Source organism: Notamacropus eugenii, chromosome 2 (genome assembly GCF_028372415.1).
Source record: "Notamacropus eugenii isolate mMacEug1 chromosome 2, mMacEug1.pri_v2, whole genome shotgun sequence".
Classification (NCBI taxonomy): Eukaryota; Metazoa; Chordata; class Mammalia; order Diprotodontia; family Macropodidae; genus Notamacropus; species Notamacropus eugenii.
In genome coordinates, this window is record NC_092873.1 from 485476842 (window position 1) to 485493550 (window position 16709).

Consider the following 16709-nt stretch of genomic DNA (forward strand, 5'->3'; position numbering starts at 1 on the left):
CTTTTACTGGTTCCTTCTCTTTTGGTTTCAAGGACATATGGTTTTTCTTCATCTTAAAACTAAAACAAAAACTTTATGCTTGACTCTACTTGAATGTCTAGCCTCTCAACTAAAGACAGCTATGTGTGACGGTGGATAGAGCAGCTGGCTTGGAGTGAAGAGGACTTGAGTTCAAATTTGACTTTAAAATTCAAATTTGACCTTAAGAAAATCAGTGAATGAACCTTTGTCTGTCTCACTTTCTTCATGTGTAAAAGGCGTATAATAATAGTTCCTACCTCTCCAGGATTGTTGTGAGACTCAAATGGGATATTTGTAAAACATTTAGCATGGTGCTTGATACAGAGAAGGCACTTAAAAAATGCTTATTCTCTCCTTTTATTTCTTTCCATTTATTGGTGAACTTTTCAAAACAGTAGGATAAATTCACTGACTCTACTTCCTTACCACCCATATTCTTTAACATCCTGAAAAGGATGTAATCCTGACTACCTTGTGGAAATTGTGACATCATCAGCCTATAGGGTTAAGGATAAGGTCTCATTTTTGCATCTCCAGCAGTGATAACTATAGTGCCTTATACAAAGGGATTGTGAATAAATATTTGTTGAGTGAATGGATTGAAAGGGGATGCTGGGAGCCTCCTTTGAAAGGAGATGTTATTGAGGTTGAAGTCAAGACAGGAATATGGCAGTCTCCAGTAAGAACAGATAGCTTAAGTTGAAATCAGCTTGGTTACATGCTGTATTTTCCCTTTAATTTATTTTCTAGATATTTGATTTGGCTTTTAAAAAAACATTTTATTGATGTATTTTGTCTTAACATGGTAGTCATTTTCCTCCCTTGTGAGGAAGAAAAGCAATCAAGTGAAAACATTTTCTAATGTATATAATATTCTGACCATGTAGTCCCCTCTTCTCCATAGTGGGGGAGGAGATATCTGCATCCTCTTCTTCTGATGGATGAGGTTGCCTCTTTTCTAGGTCTTAGAATACTTGCAGGATCCCTTGGCCCAGTCTCATCCAACTGTTCTGACTTAACTTTCATGATTCTTTTATTATCTTTCATCTTTTTTCAAACTCCCTGTATCAACACCCCTCCAAGACAAATATGGAGAACTGTCTTTAGATCACTCATGTAACAGAAAGATGCAGCCAATTGTTAGTGTCCTAGAAAGTTATTTGTTTATTAAAACACTAAAATCATTTCATACATCTCCAGAGTCCTTCTGTGTCTAGGGGAGGGGCAGTAACAGTGCAGCCCCGAACTCCTAGGAACTCAGTCATGAGAAGGGTGGTAGTTGGGGCTGACTACATTTCCTGGAGCTCACAGACACCTCTATCTTCTGAAAACAAAGAGATACTGGAGGTCAGGAATAAGGAAGAGTCCTCATCCCAGGTTTGATAGGAGTCATCCACTGATGCCTTCAGGAATGGACTGAGAAGGATGAGGACTAGGAAAAGAGGAAGTAGACAGAGATGAATGGGTCACTGCTATGCCAAGACCCCAGTCATTCCACAGGCTGATGAATCAGTCATCCTCAGGTTCCTAACGCCTTCTGGTTAAAGGATGCCTTGTGTTCTTCTTTGGGCTATTAACCTCTTTCTGAAGTGTAAAGTACAGACTAGTGTCCATGGCAAACAGAATTCCCATCACAAGGTAGAAAAGGATGTAGTACCAGATTTTAGAAGATGAGGAAGTGACTGCATTTGGATCTATATTTGTATAAAAATAAGAGACAGGAGGAAGAACCGTTAGAATTCTGGTGAAACAACAAAACAATTCAACCAATACCCATGAAACACTTGCTTCGTAAAGGAGAAAGAAAGAAGAGGTAGTCATCTGTCCTTGGGTCTGGGGTTTGGGAAGGATACTGTGAGATTTTCAGAGAGAAGACTGATTAGATTCCTAAGGTGACCTGTTGCTAAGGGTCTCAGCCAAGAGGTACTATGAGGGTCACTATGAGGAAGAAAGAGAGAGACAGAGAGAGAGAGATAGAGACAGAGAGACAGAGACAGAGAGACAAAGACAGAGAGAGAGAGAGAGAGAGAGAGAGAGAGAGAGAGACAGGGAGGGAGGGAGAAACAGTAAGAGTGAGGTACTGCACCTATGCCATACTTATGCTACATTTGAATTTTGTAATAGTTGACATCAGTTTTATTATTACCCTTGCTATTATTGATTATAATACTACTATTATTACTGGAACTTCTGAATCAAGTTTCTAGATCTTCTAGACCCATGTGATATTTTCTTCTTCACACTATATAATGGAAAGAGCTTTTACCTGGGCCTGCCGAATCAAAGGATGAACTCCTACTGGTCTTTCTAGGGATTCAGGAATTCAGAATGTCATCAGAAGGGCCAGACACCTGATCATTTACCCTGGGAATGAGGGGTAAGTTGCAAGGATTCATACTAAAGAAGTTGTGCTGGTCAAAATGATTGGGAGCATGGTTGAATCAGGGAGTATTAGACCTCAGGATTCTAAAAAATGGGGTGTGTTGCATGAGAAGGAGAAGTTATTCCTTTCAATGGAGGAATCCAGACTTGGGAAATGAGGGGAGAGGTATAACTTTTGTTCTTTTGCAACCACATGTGAATGAATGATTATGCCCCAACTCCCAAGAAGTCCTTTGTGTAACTTAGACACAAATAAAATAGTCATGCACGTCAAGTAGATCCTTTCAGCCATTGTGCTGGTAGCAAGAAAGACAATTCATGATGGTTTAGTACCCTAAAATTATCATCAACCCTCTTCAGATTCATCCTCCAAAGTCCCCTTCCCTCAAAGCCCAACAACCTTCCCTCTTTCCTGGTTGGGTATATCTAACCTTGGACAGTAATTCTCACCACTCTTGACTTCTCCTTCTTATTTCCTATGGTCACTGAACAGAAATCATTATAGTTCATTTATAGTCATTATAGTTCACTTGATTGATGGAAATGTTGGAAAAAATTCCTTCCTTTGCCATTTTGCTAGAATGTGACTTTAGAGATAAATTTGTTTTGCTAGTCATGGCATCTCAGCATCATGGGCTTCCTTTCATATAAACCAATTTCAAGGACTGGAGTAGTTGCCAGTTTTAAAAGAGAAACAAGAACCAAGAATCCAGGAGGTCTCAACTCAAAGTATAGTCTCAAGTCACTCTAGACTGGGATGGGGAGAGATGGTAAGCTCCCAGGACAAAGAAAAATGTCCGATGGTGAGGTACCCTCAGTCAAAAGCATTGACTGGGCACTATAGGAGACTATAAAAACAACCTCCTTTCACCTGAAGACCTCCAATTTAATAGGATCATAGTACAGACACCATGTGAAAAAGTCATAGGACATCAGAAAAAATAGAAATAGGAATAAATGCATTGAATTTTGTAATAGTTGACAACAGTTTTATTATTACTCTTGCTATTATTTGATTGTAATACTATTGTTATTACTAGAACTTCTGAATCAAGTACCTTGATCTTGTAGCCCCATGAGATATTTTACACTTCATAGTATATGATAGAAAGAGCTTATGCCTACATCCCTCCTGACAGAGGGGAGGTGGATTCAGGTTGCAGAATGAAACTGCATTTTCAAACATGGCAAATGTGTGGATTTGTTTTGCTTGACTACGCATCTTTGTTACAAGGATCATGTCTTTCTTTTTTTCATGGCTGGATTTGGGGGAAAAAGAGATATCAGGAGTGTTGGCAAAAAAGAGGAAAAGAAAGAAAAATGGCTATTGGACCATTTTTAATGCAGAGAGGAGAACAGAACGAAGTTCAGAAGGAAACACAAAGAAGTAGAATAGCTTTTAAAATAACACATTGCATCACTTAAGTACTTTTTTTTGAAAAGCAAACTGTATGCAACATAGATGTTTCACATTTAATCTTTTTATGTTCTGTTTTCTATAAAAAATAATTATTTTGGGGGTGTTCATTAAGTTCAGAGTTTTTAAAAAATAGAAGACAGAAATTCAAGGAAACAAAACATAAAACCCATCTGTACATTCTGGGGAACAAAACTCAGGGACTTTGGTGTCAAATTAAATTTTAAAATTCTATCTAAGAGGCATTAGTTAAGCACTTACCATGTGGTACAAGGCAGTGGGTGGGTGGGGAGGGAGGCAGAAATGAAACAATCCTGCCTGCCCTAGAAGAGCTTACATTCTATTGGAGGAAACAACCTGTATACATAGATAAGAAAATACAAAATGTATACAAAGTAATTGGGGTGAGGCAAGCAGCAACAATTAGGGCAATCAGAAAAGTCCTCCTGTGGGAGGTGGCAGTTGAGGCCAGTCTTGATGAGACAGAGGATTCCAAGGCACAAAGGTAACAGAAAGAATGTTTCAGGCATGGGGGACAACTGGTCCAAAACCATGGAGGTGAGAGCTGGCTGTTGTGTTTAGGGATGGCAAGTAGGCCACTTTGGCTAGAGAGTCCATGAGGAGGGGCAACATGCAATCAGTCTAGAAAGATAGTTTGAAGTCTGATATGAAGGGCTTTAAATGCCAAGCAGAGAAGTTTCTATTTTATCCTTGTTTTTATAGGTTAAGAGGGAACCAGCTGTGGACTGACATGGTCAGACCTATGGTTTTAGGAACATCAGTTTGGCCTCTATGTGGAAGGTGAATGGGAGAGAGGGGAGACTGGAGGCATGGATACCAATTAGGAGACTATTGCAACAGTATAGTAGGTGAGAAGTTAAGATCCCCTGAACTAGGATGGTACAGTCATGTGAGTGGAAAAGGGACAAGTGTGGAGTTAGAATCAGTAAGACCAGAGAACTGGTTGGATTTAGGAGGTGGGAGAGGAGAGTGAAGAGTCCAGGATGACCTCAGAAATCCAAGTAAGGCTCTTGACAGAAGCAGGAAAATTAGGGGGAGGGATGAGTTTAGGGGACAAAATGAGTGAGTTCAGTAGAATTTGAGATGCTAATGACACATCCAGGTAGAGCTATCTAACAGGCAGCTGGAGATATGGAACCTCAACCTCAGGAAAGAGTAGATTTAGGAGACATTTGCACAAAATGAACCTGTGGGAGCTGATGAGATCATGGAGATAGAGAATGTTGAGAGAGAAAAGAAGAGGGCACAGGACAGAGCTCTTGGATGCACACAAACATCAGGGGCTCCACATGGATACTCAGAAACATCAGTTAACTAGGAGGAACATAACCAAGAAAGAAAAGTGTTATAAAAAACCAGACATGAGAAAGTAGCTAGAAGGATGGTATGGGCAATAGTATACATTGATACAGAGAGGTCAAGAAGGATGAAGACTGAGAAAAGGAGAGATCATAGGTCTAGAAGGAACCTGAGAAACCATCTAATCCAATCCTATTTCGCAAATGAGAAAACAGAGGCCCAGAAGAGGTTACATCACTTGCCCAAGGCAATAGAGATGGTCAGCATCCATGGAACATCCATCAGCTTTTCAACACTCTGAAGCCAATGTTCATCAAATGGTACGATGCTAACTCATTGCATGGTATTATGTTAGATCATGGGTAACTTTGGAGAGAGCAATTTTAGTCAAATGATGGGGCAGAAGTGAAACTGCAAATAAATGTTTGAGAAGAAAATGTAACTTGAGAAAGTATGGACAAAGGTAGACAGCTTTGTCTTTAAAAAACAAAAAATACTTTTAGTCTTTTTGGTTTTTAACTTTCCCTTGTTTTCTGCCTGTATCTCTTCCACCATATCTGCAAAGGATCCTTTATAACAAAAAACTTTCATTAAAAAAGAAAGAGAAGAGAAAGAAATCAGCAGGAGCAAACAATACATCAAACACATCTCACATCATATACAACGTTCCATACCCACATCCATGGATCTTCACACTTCTACAAAGAAGAGGAGGGAGATGATTAACATTTTTCCGCTAAGATTTTGACTGTGAAAGAGCAGAGAGATGTAGAATAGCTTGTTAGGGATGGTAAAGCTAAAGGAATTTTTAAGGGTCAGGAGACATCAGCAGAGAGGGAGCCTGTGGGTTAGAAATATTTTTTAAAATTACAGAGAGAGAAGGTATTGTCAAAGGGACAAGCTCCCCTAAGAGAGAGGAGATTAAGGGTCTCAAGGGAACAGAATTTTGGTCCTTGGACCACCCCCAGTGTTTTCTCCATTGAACTTCATTGTCACCTACATAGAGATTTTAATTAAAGTCTTGAGAGTTGGTAAGTTGCCATTCATTGAGAATTAAAGAAGAGAAGAAAGAAAAAAAATCCTAGGGGATCATCTTCATCTGGGGGTTGGAAAGAGGAAGGAGGCCAAAAGAAAGAGGCAGAACTGGAATGAGGAGCACCATAACTGTGGCATCTCATGGAAGTTAAAAATAAGGAAAGTTTCAGGCTAGACAACGGATGGTAAATACTGTCAAATGCTGCAGAGAAATGAAGCAGGAAGAGGACCCAGAAAAGGGGACTGGATTTAACTCATGAGAGCTGCTGGAGAACTTTAAGAAAGTCATTTCACTGGATTGTTGTGGCCAGAAATTGCATTGGAGAGAGGTTGAGGTATGAATGTGCTGTGTGCTATGAGGAAAGAAAAAGTACAGGGAGTATGGATTTGCTGAGAAGGTTGGTGGTGAAAGGAAAGTGATAGGACTGTAGCTTCAGTGAGTAGCACTCTCCAGGGAACAATATTTTAAGGCAGGCAGGACCAGCTTGTTTGCAGGCTGAGGAGAAAGGTCTGATAGAAAGAGACATTAAGGACACAAGAGAAATGATGAACCAGTAATATCTCCAGGAGAAATGATTAAGAGCACAGGTGATGGGGTTAATTTGGGAAAGGAGGTGTTGGATCATTTTCTCTAAGTCAGGTAAGAAGGATGGTTTGAATGATGAGGGAGATAGGAGGGAAGCTCAGGTATCTCCCATCTGATGGTCTGGATCTGCTTTTTTATGAAGCTGACAAGGCAGGGTCATTTGTTTGACCAACTGGCAGCCATTTATTGAATGCTTGCTATGGGCCAGGCACTGTATTAGGCACAGAGGGAAGCACAGATAAAAATGAAAGACTTACCTTTAAAGGGCTTACTGTCTATAAAGGAGATTTTGCACATACAAATGAGTACAGGCAAGGTATGTTCCCCTTTTGGATTTGGACAATTTTACTTGTGGAAAGGAGAAACATGGACAGTTTTGAGAAGACCTGAGAGAAATCAGACTCAGAGAAACATACTTACTGAAGACAAAAATGGCCTCAGTGTGTTGTTTTCCAGTACCTTGTTACATATCACTACTAAGAACCCTGCAAAACTTAATATTTTTGTGACTAGAGATGGGGGATGGGGTGCTCATAGCCATATTATATATAAATAAAATTGTTATTTTACTTATTATGCTATATATCCTAATTATCATATTATTATAATTATTATAAAATAAATAAAATTATTTTTTGAACAGGTGAGAACACTAATATCTGGGATGAACATGAGGAAATCAGGAAAGTTTGTATATTATTTTTCAGCCCTGTTCATCAGCATCGAAGTAGGAGTGGAGTCTGTGTATGGTTAGAGTAATTCAGCACTGAAGCTTGGCAGTGAATGGGCTGGTTAACTGCAGGGCTCCTCATTCCCCTGGGAAGACTTCTAGCCTCACAGGATCACATATAGGATGTGGGGTTCAAGGAGTACTTTATAAGTATCTGAATAATCTTCTCCTACAACTAGGGGACTCCTTTGATATTCTGGGGTAATTTTAAGAGTCAATGAAAAATTATCTTCTTAAAGCTTATCACATGGGAGCTATGGTCCCCAAAGGTGGTGAGTATAGAGGAATTGAACCTCAGATTAAGACTGCTAAAATCCCCACCCATCTGACCTGATCTCAGCATAATGGGACTACCATGACTCTCCAAAGCTCTTTGCTTCAAATGGAATTACTGAGAGAGGTGGCATGGCACAGTATATAGGGTGCTGGGATTGGAATAAGGAAGACCCACATTCAGGTCCTGCTGCTATCTTATCATAGAGATGTCACATCTGTCTGAGCCTCAATTTATTACCTCTAAAATAACAATAACAGTAATAATAATGCCTGTGGGTTTTTTGTGGAGATCAAATGAAACATATATGAAAAATACTTCATAACCTAAAAATGCTACCTAAATGTGAATTATTCCTATTTTTTCTTTCTAGCATTTCCTTGTTCACCCCTTAAGAACCACATAAGCTCAGTCCTAGATGTCTGTCTTTTCTTCTCAATGCTTTGGCCAAGTCTCCTTACCTTGGACAGTGATAACCACAGTTGCAGATGCATGGGAAGTTTGCCCCATGACCCCTCTACAGAAGTAAGATCCACTGTGAGTATAGTTCACTTTAGAGACGACATAGTTGAAACTCTGAAATTCATACTTTAAGGAAATGTTATTCCGGTAGTATGTGACTTTGTGCAGTGGTTTGTTTCTCCAACTGTGGCACCTCAGGATCATCTTGTCACCTTCCATGAATTCTAATCTCTCTACTTGAAGTAGCAGCCAATCTGAAAGACAAATACAAAGGCCACTGTCTCAGGACATTTCAGTTGGACCTAGAGCCTTGGGCCATCTAAGACTTCCTGCCATCTCCAAAGAGAAAGAAAAGCAAACCTTCATTATGAGCAATGATTCCAATTGCTGAACTGAGGGCAGGGAAATGCCCCTTGCTGTTTGTCCCTGATATCTTGATTCAAAGGTATACTGGAGTTAAGAGAGGGGCAGTTACACAGTCATCAGATTCACTCTTCCAGAGTCATTAAAATCCAGTGCTAAGACAAACATTAGGAAAACTGGTGGGGCGGAGCCAAGATGGCGGAGTAGAAATACACACATACACTAGCTCCAAACCCATAGCCCATAAAATATCTGTAAAAAAGAACTGCCAATAAATTCTGGAGCAGCAGAAGCCACAGAACAGGGGAGTGGAGGAGATTTCTGTTCCAGAGAGCCTGAAAACCTCTCGCAAAAGGTTCTTCACGCTGTGGACACGGAGCAGAGCCTAGCCCTGCATTGGCTGCCTGGCTCCGAGAGGAGCAGATCCGAGTGGGGAGCAGATCCAAGCAGGCTTCAGGGACAGAATCTCCAGCAGCCGCCCGGGTCCCTCCACCCACAGATGACAAGGGTCGGTGAGAGGGTCTCTTTGGTGGGTCGAGAGGGGAGTGGAGTGCCCCCATAACTCAGGCCCCCTCAGGAGGCAACAGTGGAGGTGGGAGCAGACCAGGGCTCCCCAAGCAGGCAGGAGCACGGATCCATTGTTGAAGGTTTCTGCATAAACCCCCTGAGGGAACGGAGCCGTGAGGCAGCCCTACCCCTACCTGAGCACCTGAACTTGATCTCACACTGAATAGCAGCCCCACCCCTGCAGAAGCCCTGAGGCTGGGGAGCAGCATTTGAATCTCAGACCCCAAGCCCTGGCTGGGTGGATCTGCAGGCGAAGTGGGTGTGAAGAGAATATTCAGAAGTCAAGTCACTGGCTGGGAAAATGCCCAGAAAAGGGAAAAAAACCAAGACTATAGAAGGTTACTTTCTTGGTGAACAGGTATTTCCTCCCTCCCTTTCTGATGAGGAAGAACAATGCTCACCAGCAGGGAAAGACACAGAAGTCAAGGCTTCTGTATCCCAGCCCACTTAATGGGCTTAGACCATGGAAGAGCTCAAAAAGAGCTTAAAAAATTTTGAAAATCAAGTTAGAGAGGTGGAGGAAAAACTGGGAAAAACAATGAGAAACATGCAAGCAAAGCATGAACAGCAGGTCAGCACCCTGCTAAAGGAGACCCAAAAAAATGCTGAAGAAAATAACACCCTGAAAAATAGGCTAACTCAATTGGCAAAAGAGGTTCAAAAAGCCAATGAAGAGAAGAATGCTTTCAAAAGCAGAATTAGCCAAATGGAAAAGGAGATTCATAAGCTCACTGAAGGAAAACTGGCCAAGGCCCAGGATGAAGTGAATGACCCTGGCATCTTTGCTGACTGACCAAGCTCTAAGCACACCACAGTGCCTCCTTCAGCCCATGGCCATTGGAATAAGATGTTCTTATCTGCCCTTTGTACTGGCAGAAGTCTTCACATACTTGGGGTAAATGCCCCACTAACTTGTCAATGGCTTTGTGGCTAGTTGGTTACCCTCCACCTCATTAGTCCATCTGCCAAGAGGGAAAGTTGAAATCAAGTAGACACTAAAGGTGGATGAGCAGCCCAGACTTGGATCTAGCAAACCCTCACACCAGAGGTACTAGTTCTCCTTAAATAATCATTCACCACATATAAGAACCCAAGAAATGGGGAGAATGTTCAATAAAACAAACATGGAGGCAACTTGGGAGGAACTAAAGAACTAGGCAGAGACCTAAACGTTTTAGAGAGTATGAGGTCATTTATAATCTGGAGCCCTAATCCTCAACCCACAGGGGATGCTAGTAGAGCATGGTGAACTGACCATGGGACTATACTGCTCAAGCAACTCCAGTGGCTCCCCATTGCCTCTAGGAAAAAAATGCAAATTCCTTTGTTAGCTTCAAAAGGCCTTTACAATTTAGCCAGCCTCATTGGACATGACTCTTCCCTCCCTTGGATTTCAGCACCCAGTCCTTCTCTCTCTTCCTCTCATGCTACCTTCAGCTCCCCACTCCAGGCTTTTCTGCTGCCCCTTTCTATACTGAGTCATATTGCCTATGCCTGGAATGCAGTCCCTCTTTACCTTCTCCTCATAAAGTCCCTCTCTTCCTATAAGACACAGCTCAGGCAATATATTAGTGCATGAAGCCTTTCCTGGTCCTCTTAATTGCTAGTACCCTTCCTTCCAAAATTCCCTGTCTTCATTTGTACATGTAAATTGTACAGCATGTTGTATGTATGTATATATATAGTATAAATAATATACGTGTATACGTGTAAATATACATTACATGTACTTATTACCCCCCCCCCCTTAGAAGGTAAGCTATTTGAGACATGGGATTGTCTCATTCTCTATACTTATATTTCCAGGGCTTAGTACATGGGAGGCCTTTAATAAGGACTTCTTGATTGATTTAATGTAGGTCCCTTGTCTCCTGGTCACTTGCAGGTGGGGGAGGGAGTTCAGGAAATTTCCTGGCAGAAATGAGTCATGAAAATAGAGTCAGTGAGAAAAACTGAGAACAAGACAAGCTAAACTTGCACCTCAGGAAGGGCAGCAGTGAAAAGGAGAATTAAAATACCTTGTGAATTTCTCAGGAACTCTCCCATCCACTTGCATTGGCATATTAGTTCTGCCAATAAACAGGATATGTCCCTTTCCAGGCTGTACTGTAAGCAGATTTCAATTCTCCCCTCCCCCTCCACCTTACTCCAGGCTCCTTACTTCACTTACCACTTGACACCTGTAGCTTCACAGGGCTGCTGAGGGCTGCGTGTTCTGTCCGACACTGGTATTCCCCACCATCCTCTGTGTTGACAGCTGGGATGAAGTAGGAGTCCTGGTGGATGGGGAGAGCTGACCCATTGTGGAACCATTCAATGGATTCCTGTCCAGGGGTCTGGAACCCTTCACAAGTCAAATTCACAGTGTCCCCTTGGAACACATTGAACCATGGGGGCTCCAGGGTCAGTACTGCCCTTGGGGGACCTGATGGGTAGAGGAGAGGGGAATGAAGAAAAGGAGTCCCCAAGGAGGCATCAGATTCCAGATGTGAAGGGAGGACACCAGAGACAGGCACAGAGAACAGAATGGAACATGTTTAGAGGGCTGTGGAGGAGACAAAAGGTCAGAGCTGGATCAACTGCTAGTGGCAGTTTTCTCACACATTGATGCCACACTGAGTCTGATCTGAAATCTCAATCTGAATGATCTCAATGATCTGAAAGTTCAATCTCCAAAATCTAGGGAAAACCCTGAAAAGTTGTGGGATCAGTTTTGTTCTGTGGGAAGGAGAGGGATCTATTTATTGAGGAAATGCTCTTCCTGCAAGGAGGAGGAGAGTCACATTTGCCTCCATTCCAAGGCCAGGAACCCCGGCCCCTACTACCTGCTAGCCTCATCAATGAATCTGAGGTTCTGCCCTCAATCTCTCCTCCTCCAGTCTCTCCAATACAGAGACCCAAGATCTAAGCATAACAGACACAGACACATGTACAATGCACAGTACATATACTCAACATGGTGTAGACAGAAGCACCCACAGACTGTGAGCTGCTTGGGAGAGGGGATTGTGTTTGCCTTTCTTTGTATCCCCTATAATCATTACTTTCTGACACATCACAGACACCTAATAAATACTTGTTGACTTGATTAGACATGACCCACACAGCACATACACAGACATTCAGACATCACTTGGGGCAGGAGAAAGAGGCCAGCTTTGGATTCAGGGATCTTGGGATCAAATTCTAGTTTAGCCACTTACTAGTTGTGTGACCTTGGGCTACTCAGCTAACCTCTCTTGGACTCAGTTTCCTCATCTGCAAAATGAGACAACTGGACTAGATGACCCCTCCCACTCTGATCCATGACCTCTCAATTATGTTGATAATCTCAGAGCAACTACAAACATAAGGAATCCAGACATGGCATGAGGAGTGAGAATGGTAAAGAAGCATTTACTAAGTGCCTACTGTGTGCCAAGTATTGTGCTAAGCATTTTACACGCATTCTCTCATTTGACTCTAAATCATAAGATTTAAATCTTAAGAGCTGAAAAGGACCATAGAGATTATCTAGTGAATCCAATTGGCCCATTTTACAGATGAGAATACTGAGGCTTGGAGCAGTTAAATAACAAGGTCAAATGGGTAGTAGGTAGCAGACTTTTCATTGAGCAGGTAGTAAAATACACACAAGCCCAGGGTTACAGAAGAAATGGAGATATACGCACAAGACCTGCTGAAATGCAGGACAGCTAGGTGGGGCTGTGGGTAGAGCCCCAGACCTGATGTCAGGAAGACCTGAGTTCAAATCTGGCCTCAGACACTTACTAGCTGTGTGACCCCTTGAGAAAGCCTCATAACTCTGTTTGCCTGTTTCCTCATCTGTAAAGTGAGCTGGAGGAGGAAATGGCATGCCAGTCTAGTATCTTTGCATGAAAACCCCAAATGGTGTCAGAAAGAGTCATATAATTGAATAATAATTTGTTCAAACACAGAGAAACATGGAGACACACCTGAGCAGACTAGCTCTTTTTAGAGGGTATATGCATCCTGTGACTCTGTGACGGAAAAACAAATTTCCTGAGTAGCTAGGTGGCACATTGGACAGAGTAAGGGGCCTGGAATCAGGAAGATCAGAATTCAAACGCAGGCTCAGTGTTTCCAAGAGTGAGTCACTTAGCCTTATTTGCCTTGTTCCCCATTTGTAAAATTGGGACACATTAGAGAAGGAGAGTGGGGAATGACTGAAAGACCTACAAACAACAGGCTCCTGAGGAAAAGAGTTGAATATCTAGAAGTAGAAAGGGGAGCAAACAGCTTTGGTTGGAAGGTACTGGGAGAAAACACTTATCTCAGTGACAGCTGCTGCAGTACTGGCCCTAAAGTCTCACTCTATCCTTAATCAGATGGGTTCAAGGGTCGAGTCAGGATAGGAGCTACTGTCCTGGATGTACTGATATGTTCTATACTGCACCAATATGGATGTTCAGGAAGGGAGGAGGTGAAGGGGGTTGTTAAAAAAAAGAGAGAGGTCAAAAAACTGAATACAAAACTTACCATTACTCCTGATGACTGGAGCTGCAAGAGACCAGAAAGCAAGGATTAGACCAGTTCAGGGAATCCAGGGGCTGGGCAGCTCCAGCATGGGCCAGGATAGGGATCCAGAGGAGCCTGTAGTGTAGTCTTTCTACAACCTTCCTCAGAGTTGCCTGGAGTCAGAGGATTCCAGGGGCACTGAATGTCCCCTCCCCTCAAACAAGAAAATAACCTACTGGCTGCTCAGTGACATCTGAAATGCCACCATTGGAGACCTTCCTGTAGCTTTAGTGTTTTGTTTCCTTTTAAAATGCAAACATCTTTCCATCTCAGTGTCAGTGAGTTTGTTGAATTAAATCCTTTCTTAAGAGTAAGGATTTAACCTAAGAGTGATCATGAACTGGGAGAAGTCCAAAGAAAGGAGAGGCTCTGGGGGAGTGGCTATCTCTGGTTATGCTTTCTCTTCGTTGTTTTTGCTTGTCTTTTTTATTTGTTATTTACTGATTTTTAACATTCTTTCCTTTCCTTAAAGTTTGAGCTCCAAATTCTCTCCATCTTTTCTACCTCTCAGCTACTCTTTAAGAAGGCAAGAAATGTGATATCAATTACACATGTGAAATCATGCAAAATATATTTTTGCATATACTGGCTATGCTTCTTAAGAACTAGGAAAGAACATGGGGGCTGTATGTTTAGCTGTGGATTTGTGAGTAGTCATGATTTAACCAGGTGGAGCACTGGGCCTACCCAGGCTGATCTGAGCTCAGAACTAGACTTCAGACACTTGCTAACTATGTGATTCTGGGCAAGTCTCTTAACACCATCTGCCTCAGTTTCCTCATCTATAATGTGGAGACGATAAGAATACCTACATCACAGCATTGTGAAGATCAGATGAGACAGTCCATTTAAAGCCCTCTAAAACCTTACAAACCTTAAAGTGCCATTTAAATGCTAGCTCTTATTTTTACTGAAAAGCAGAATCGGATCCTTGTCTGTACAGGGGAACAAGGCCAGGGATCTTAGACATTCAGAGACTGTACAGAGGGAAGGTGCAGGAAAATCAGAACTTTCTTCCCCATGTAGGCAGAAAGACAGAGCTATGGGGAAAGCATCTCCCCAGTAACAGACTGAAAATGGAAGAACTGCAGACATTGCTGTGTCTTGGACAGAGGAACTGCTCTGAAAGTCAGGAGACATGACCATGTGATCTCAAGAAAGTCCCTTCATTTACCAAGTGTTTATGGAACACTTGTATGTCATTTACTAACTATGGGACCTTGGGCTGGACGTTGAGCCCTCCCAGGGCCTGAGCCTCATCTATAAAATAGGACAGCTAGACTAGATGGCATCTCGGGTCCTCTTGGGCTCTACAGTTCTATTCTAGTCTTTGCTCACCCTCATTTTCACAATTGAGCACTGCCCATGATCAGGTCTGGGGATTTCTCTGCTTCAGTCCTATTACTGAAATAGGTCCAGGGTTCATGGAGTCCCCAGGGCACTGAGGTGAACCAAAAGGTGCCCGGACTTGATAGAGCTGTGGACATCCAGGAGTCTGTCCAGGACAAGCATGACATTTGGGGGAGTGGAGAGGAGTGTTTGCCATGACCCACTGTGGGCAGACCTGGAGCCTCTAGAGTGCATTTTGACCTTGGTTAGGAAGGAGATCCACACTCAGTATATCTCATCTAAACTTAAAATGGGATCTGGAGATGACTCCCCCTTAAAGGAAGAAAGAAGAGGAATTTGCACCAAAATCAGCAATGGAGTGAGTTTGGAATCAAATGATGGCTCTGCTACCTGTGAGACCTTGGGCAAATCATTTACCTTCTTTGGCCTTGGGTTGTTTTTTTTCCATCTAAAAAATGGGGGAAGAAAGGGAGGAATGTAAGTGACCATTAAGGTTTCTTCCAACTCTAAATCTTTGATCCAAAGCCCCAGCTTAGAACTTAAGACTACACTAACATGTGATGGGGACAGCCTGTGTACCCCTCGGACATCACCACCACCTTCCATTCCAGACAGTGTCTGTATATATATGAAGGAAGTAACTCTTCAAGCCTCACCATCTACTGTTCCTTCCCTCAACCAGGAAAGCCAGGTTTAGACATGGGAGAGGGAGCAAAGAACGGCAAACTTTTTGTAATTTTAGTCACAAAAGGAGAAGCACCCTCATCCACCTTCATTCCACTGTGGTTAATAAAATAGAAACATCTTGGAGATGTCTGTCTGCCACTGAGTTGTTATGAGCCATTTATACCATAGAGAGGGTCAGGTTCTCAAAGGAAGGCCACAATAGCAGGGAGAAAGAAAAATTCTCAGGTGCCTGGTGGGGAGAAGACATCCAGAGAAGAGTTTGCTGCAAGAATCAGTACTGTTGGCACGGGACTGACCCAGCAACTTTAACATCTGTCCTTTGTCCAGATCTTAAGGAACTGGTCATGTTTAGCCCCTTCCTATTCCCACCCTCCCCCTTATTTCCATCTTCTCCACTTGTGCTTTCCTTCCTTGTTAGGCCCCCAAATGATTCCTGAGCTTTGCCCTTTGTTTTTACACCCTCATTTTCTGCTCCATTAAGCTCAGACTTACCTAGACACAACAGGGTTACCCACAGCAGCACAGAGCTGGTGGTGGTGACAGCCTGGGACATCCACAGTCCCCCCATGGCAGGCAGGCGATGCTGGGAGTGGATCTCAAGAAGCACAGACTCAGAAAATAGCAGCACACACCTGTCCCAACAACCCCAGCACAGTCCACTCCAGAAGACATAAAACTCTTCTAAAAGAGGGAATGAGCACTTGCATTCTACCTCAGTCTTCTCCCCTCCTGCGTCTTTCACTGACTTGTTTCCCATTGAAGGCCCCCTTCCTTCTCCTTCCTTCCTCTGGCAGTGGATTACTAGGTTTCCTGGCTCAGCACCCCACACAGCTGGAACCAAAAGATTGCACAACTCTACATTTAGAGAATCTGCTAGAAAACAAATAAAGTACTCCATTGTTGCCTGGGTAGAACCCAAGCTATAAGTTTCACTGAAAGTAGGTTTGCGTTCCTGTGTGTGTGTGTGTGTGTGTGT

The 16709-nt window shown here is 42.6% G+C and overlaps 1 protein-coding gene across 1 annotated transcript; it reads right to left on the reverse strand.

The window, feature by feature from the left end:
• Positions 1 to 1161: 1161 nt before the first annotated feature.
• Positions 1162 to 16351, reverse strand: LOC140529852 (low affinity immunoglobulin gamma Fc region receptor III-like). The gene is made up of 5 exons (XM_072648822.1): positions 16226 to 16351; positions 13658 to 13678; positions 11328 to 11582; positions 8227 to 8481; positions 1162 to 1715 (listed from the first exon to the last, which is right to left on the reverse strand). Exons 1-5 carry the CDS (start codon positions 16299 to 16301, stop codon positions 1549 to 1551), a joined length of 774 nt encoding a protein of 257 aa, XP_072504923.1. The 5' UTR covers positions 16302 to 16351; the 3' UTR covers positions 1162 to 1548.
• Between the last annotated feature and the right edge of the window lie 358 nt (positions 16352 to 16709).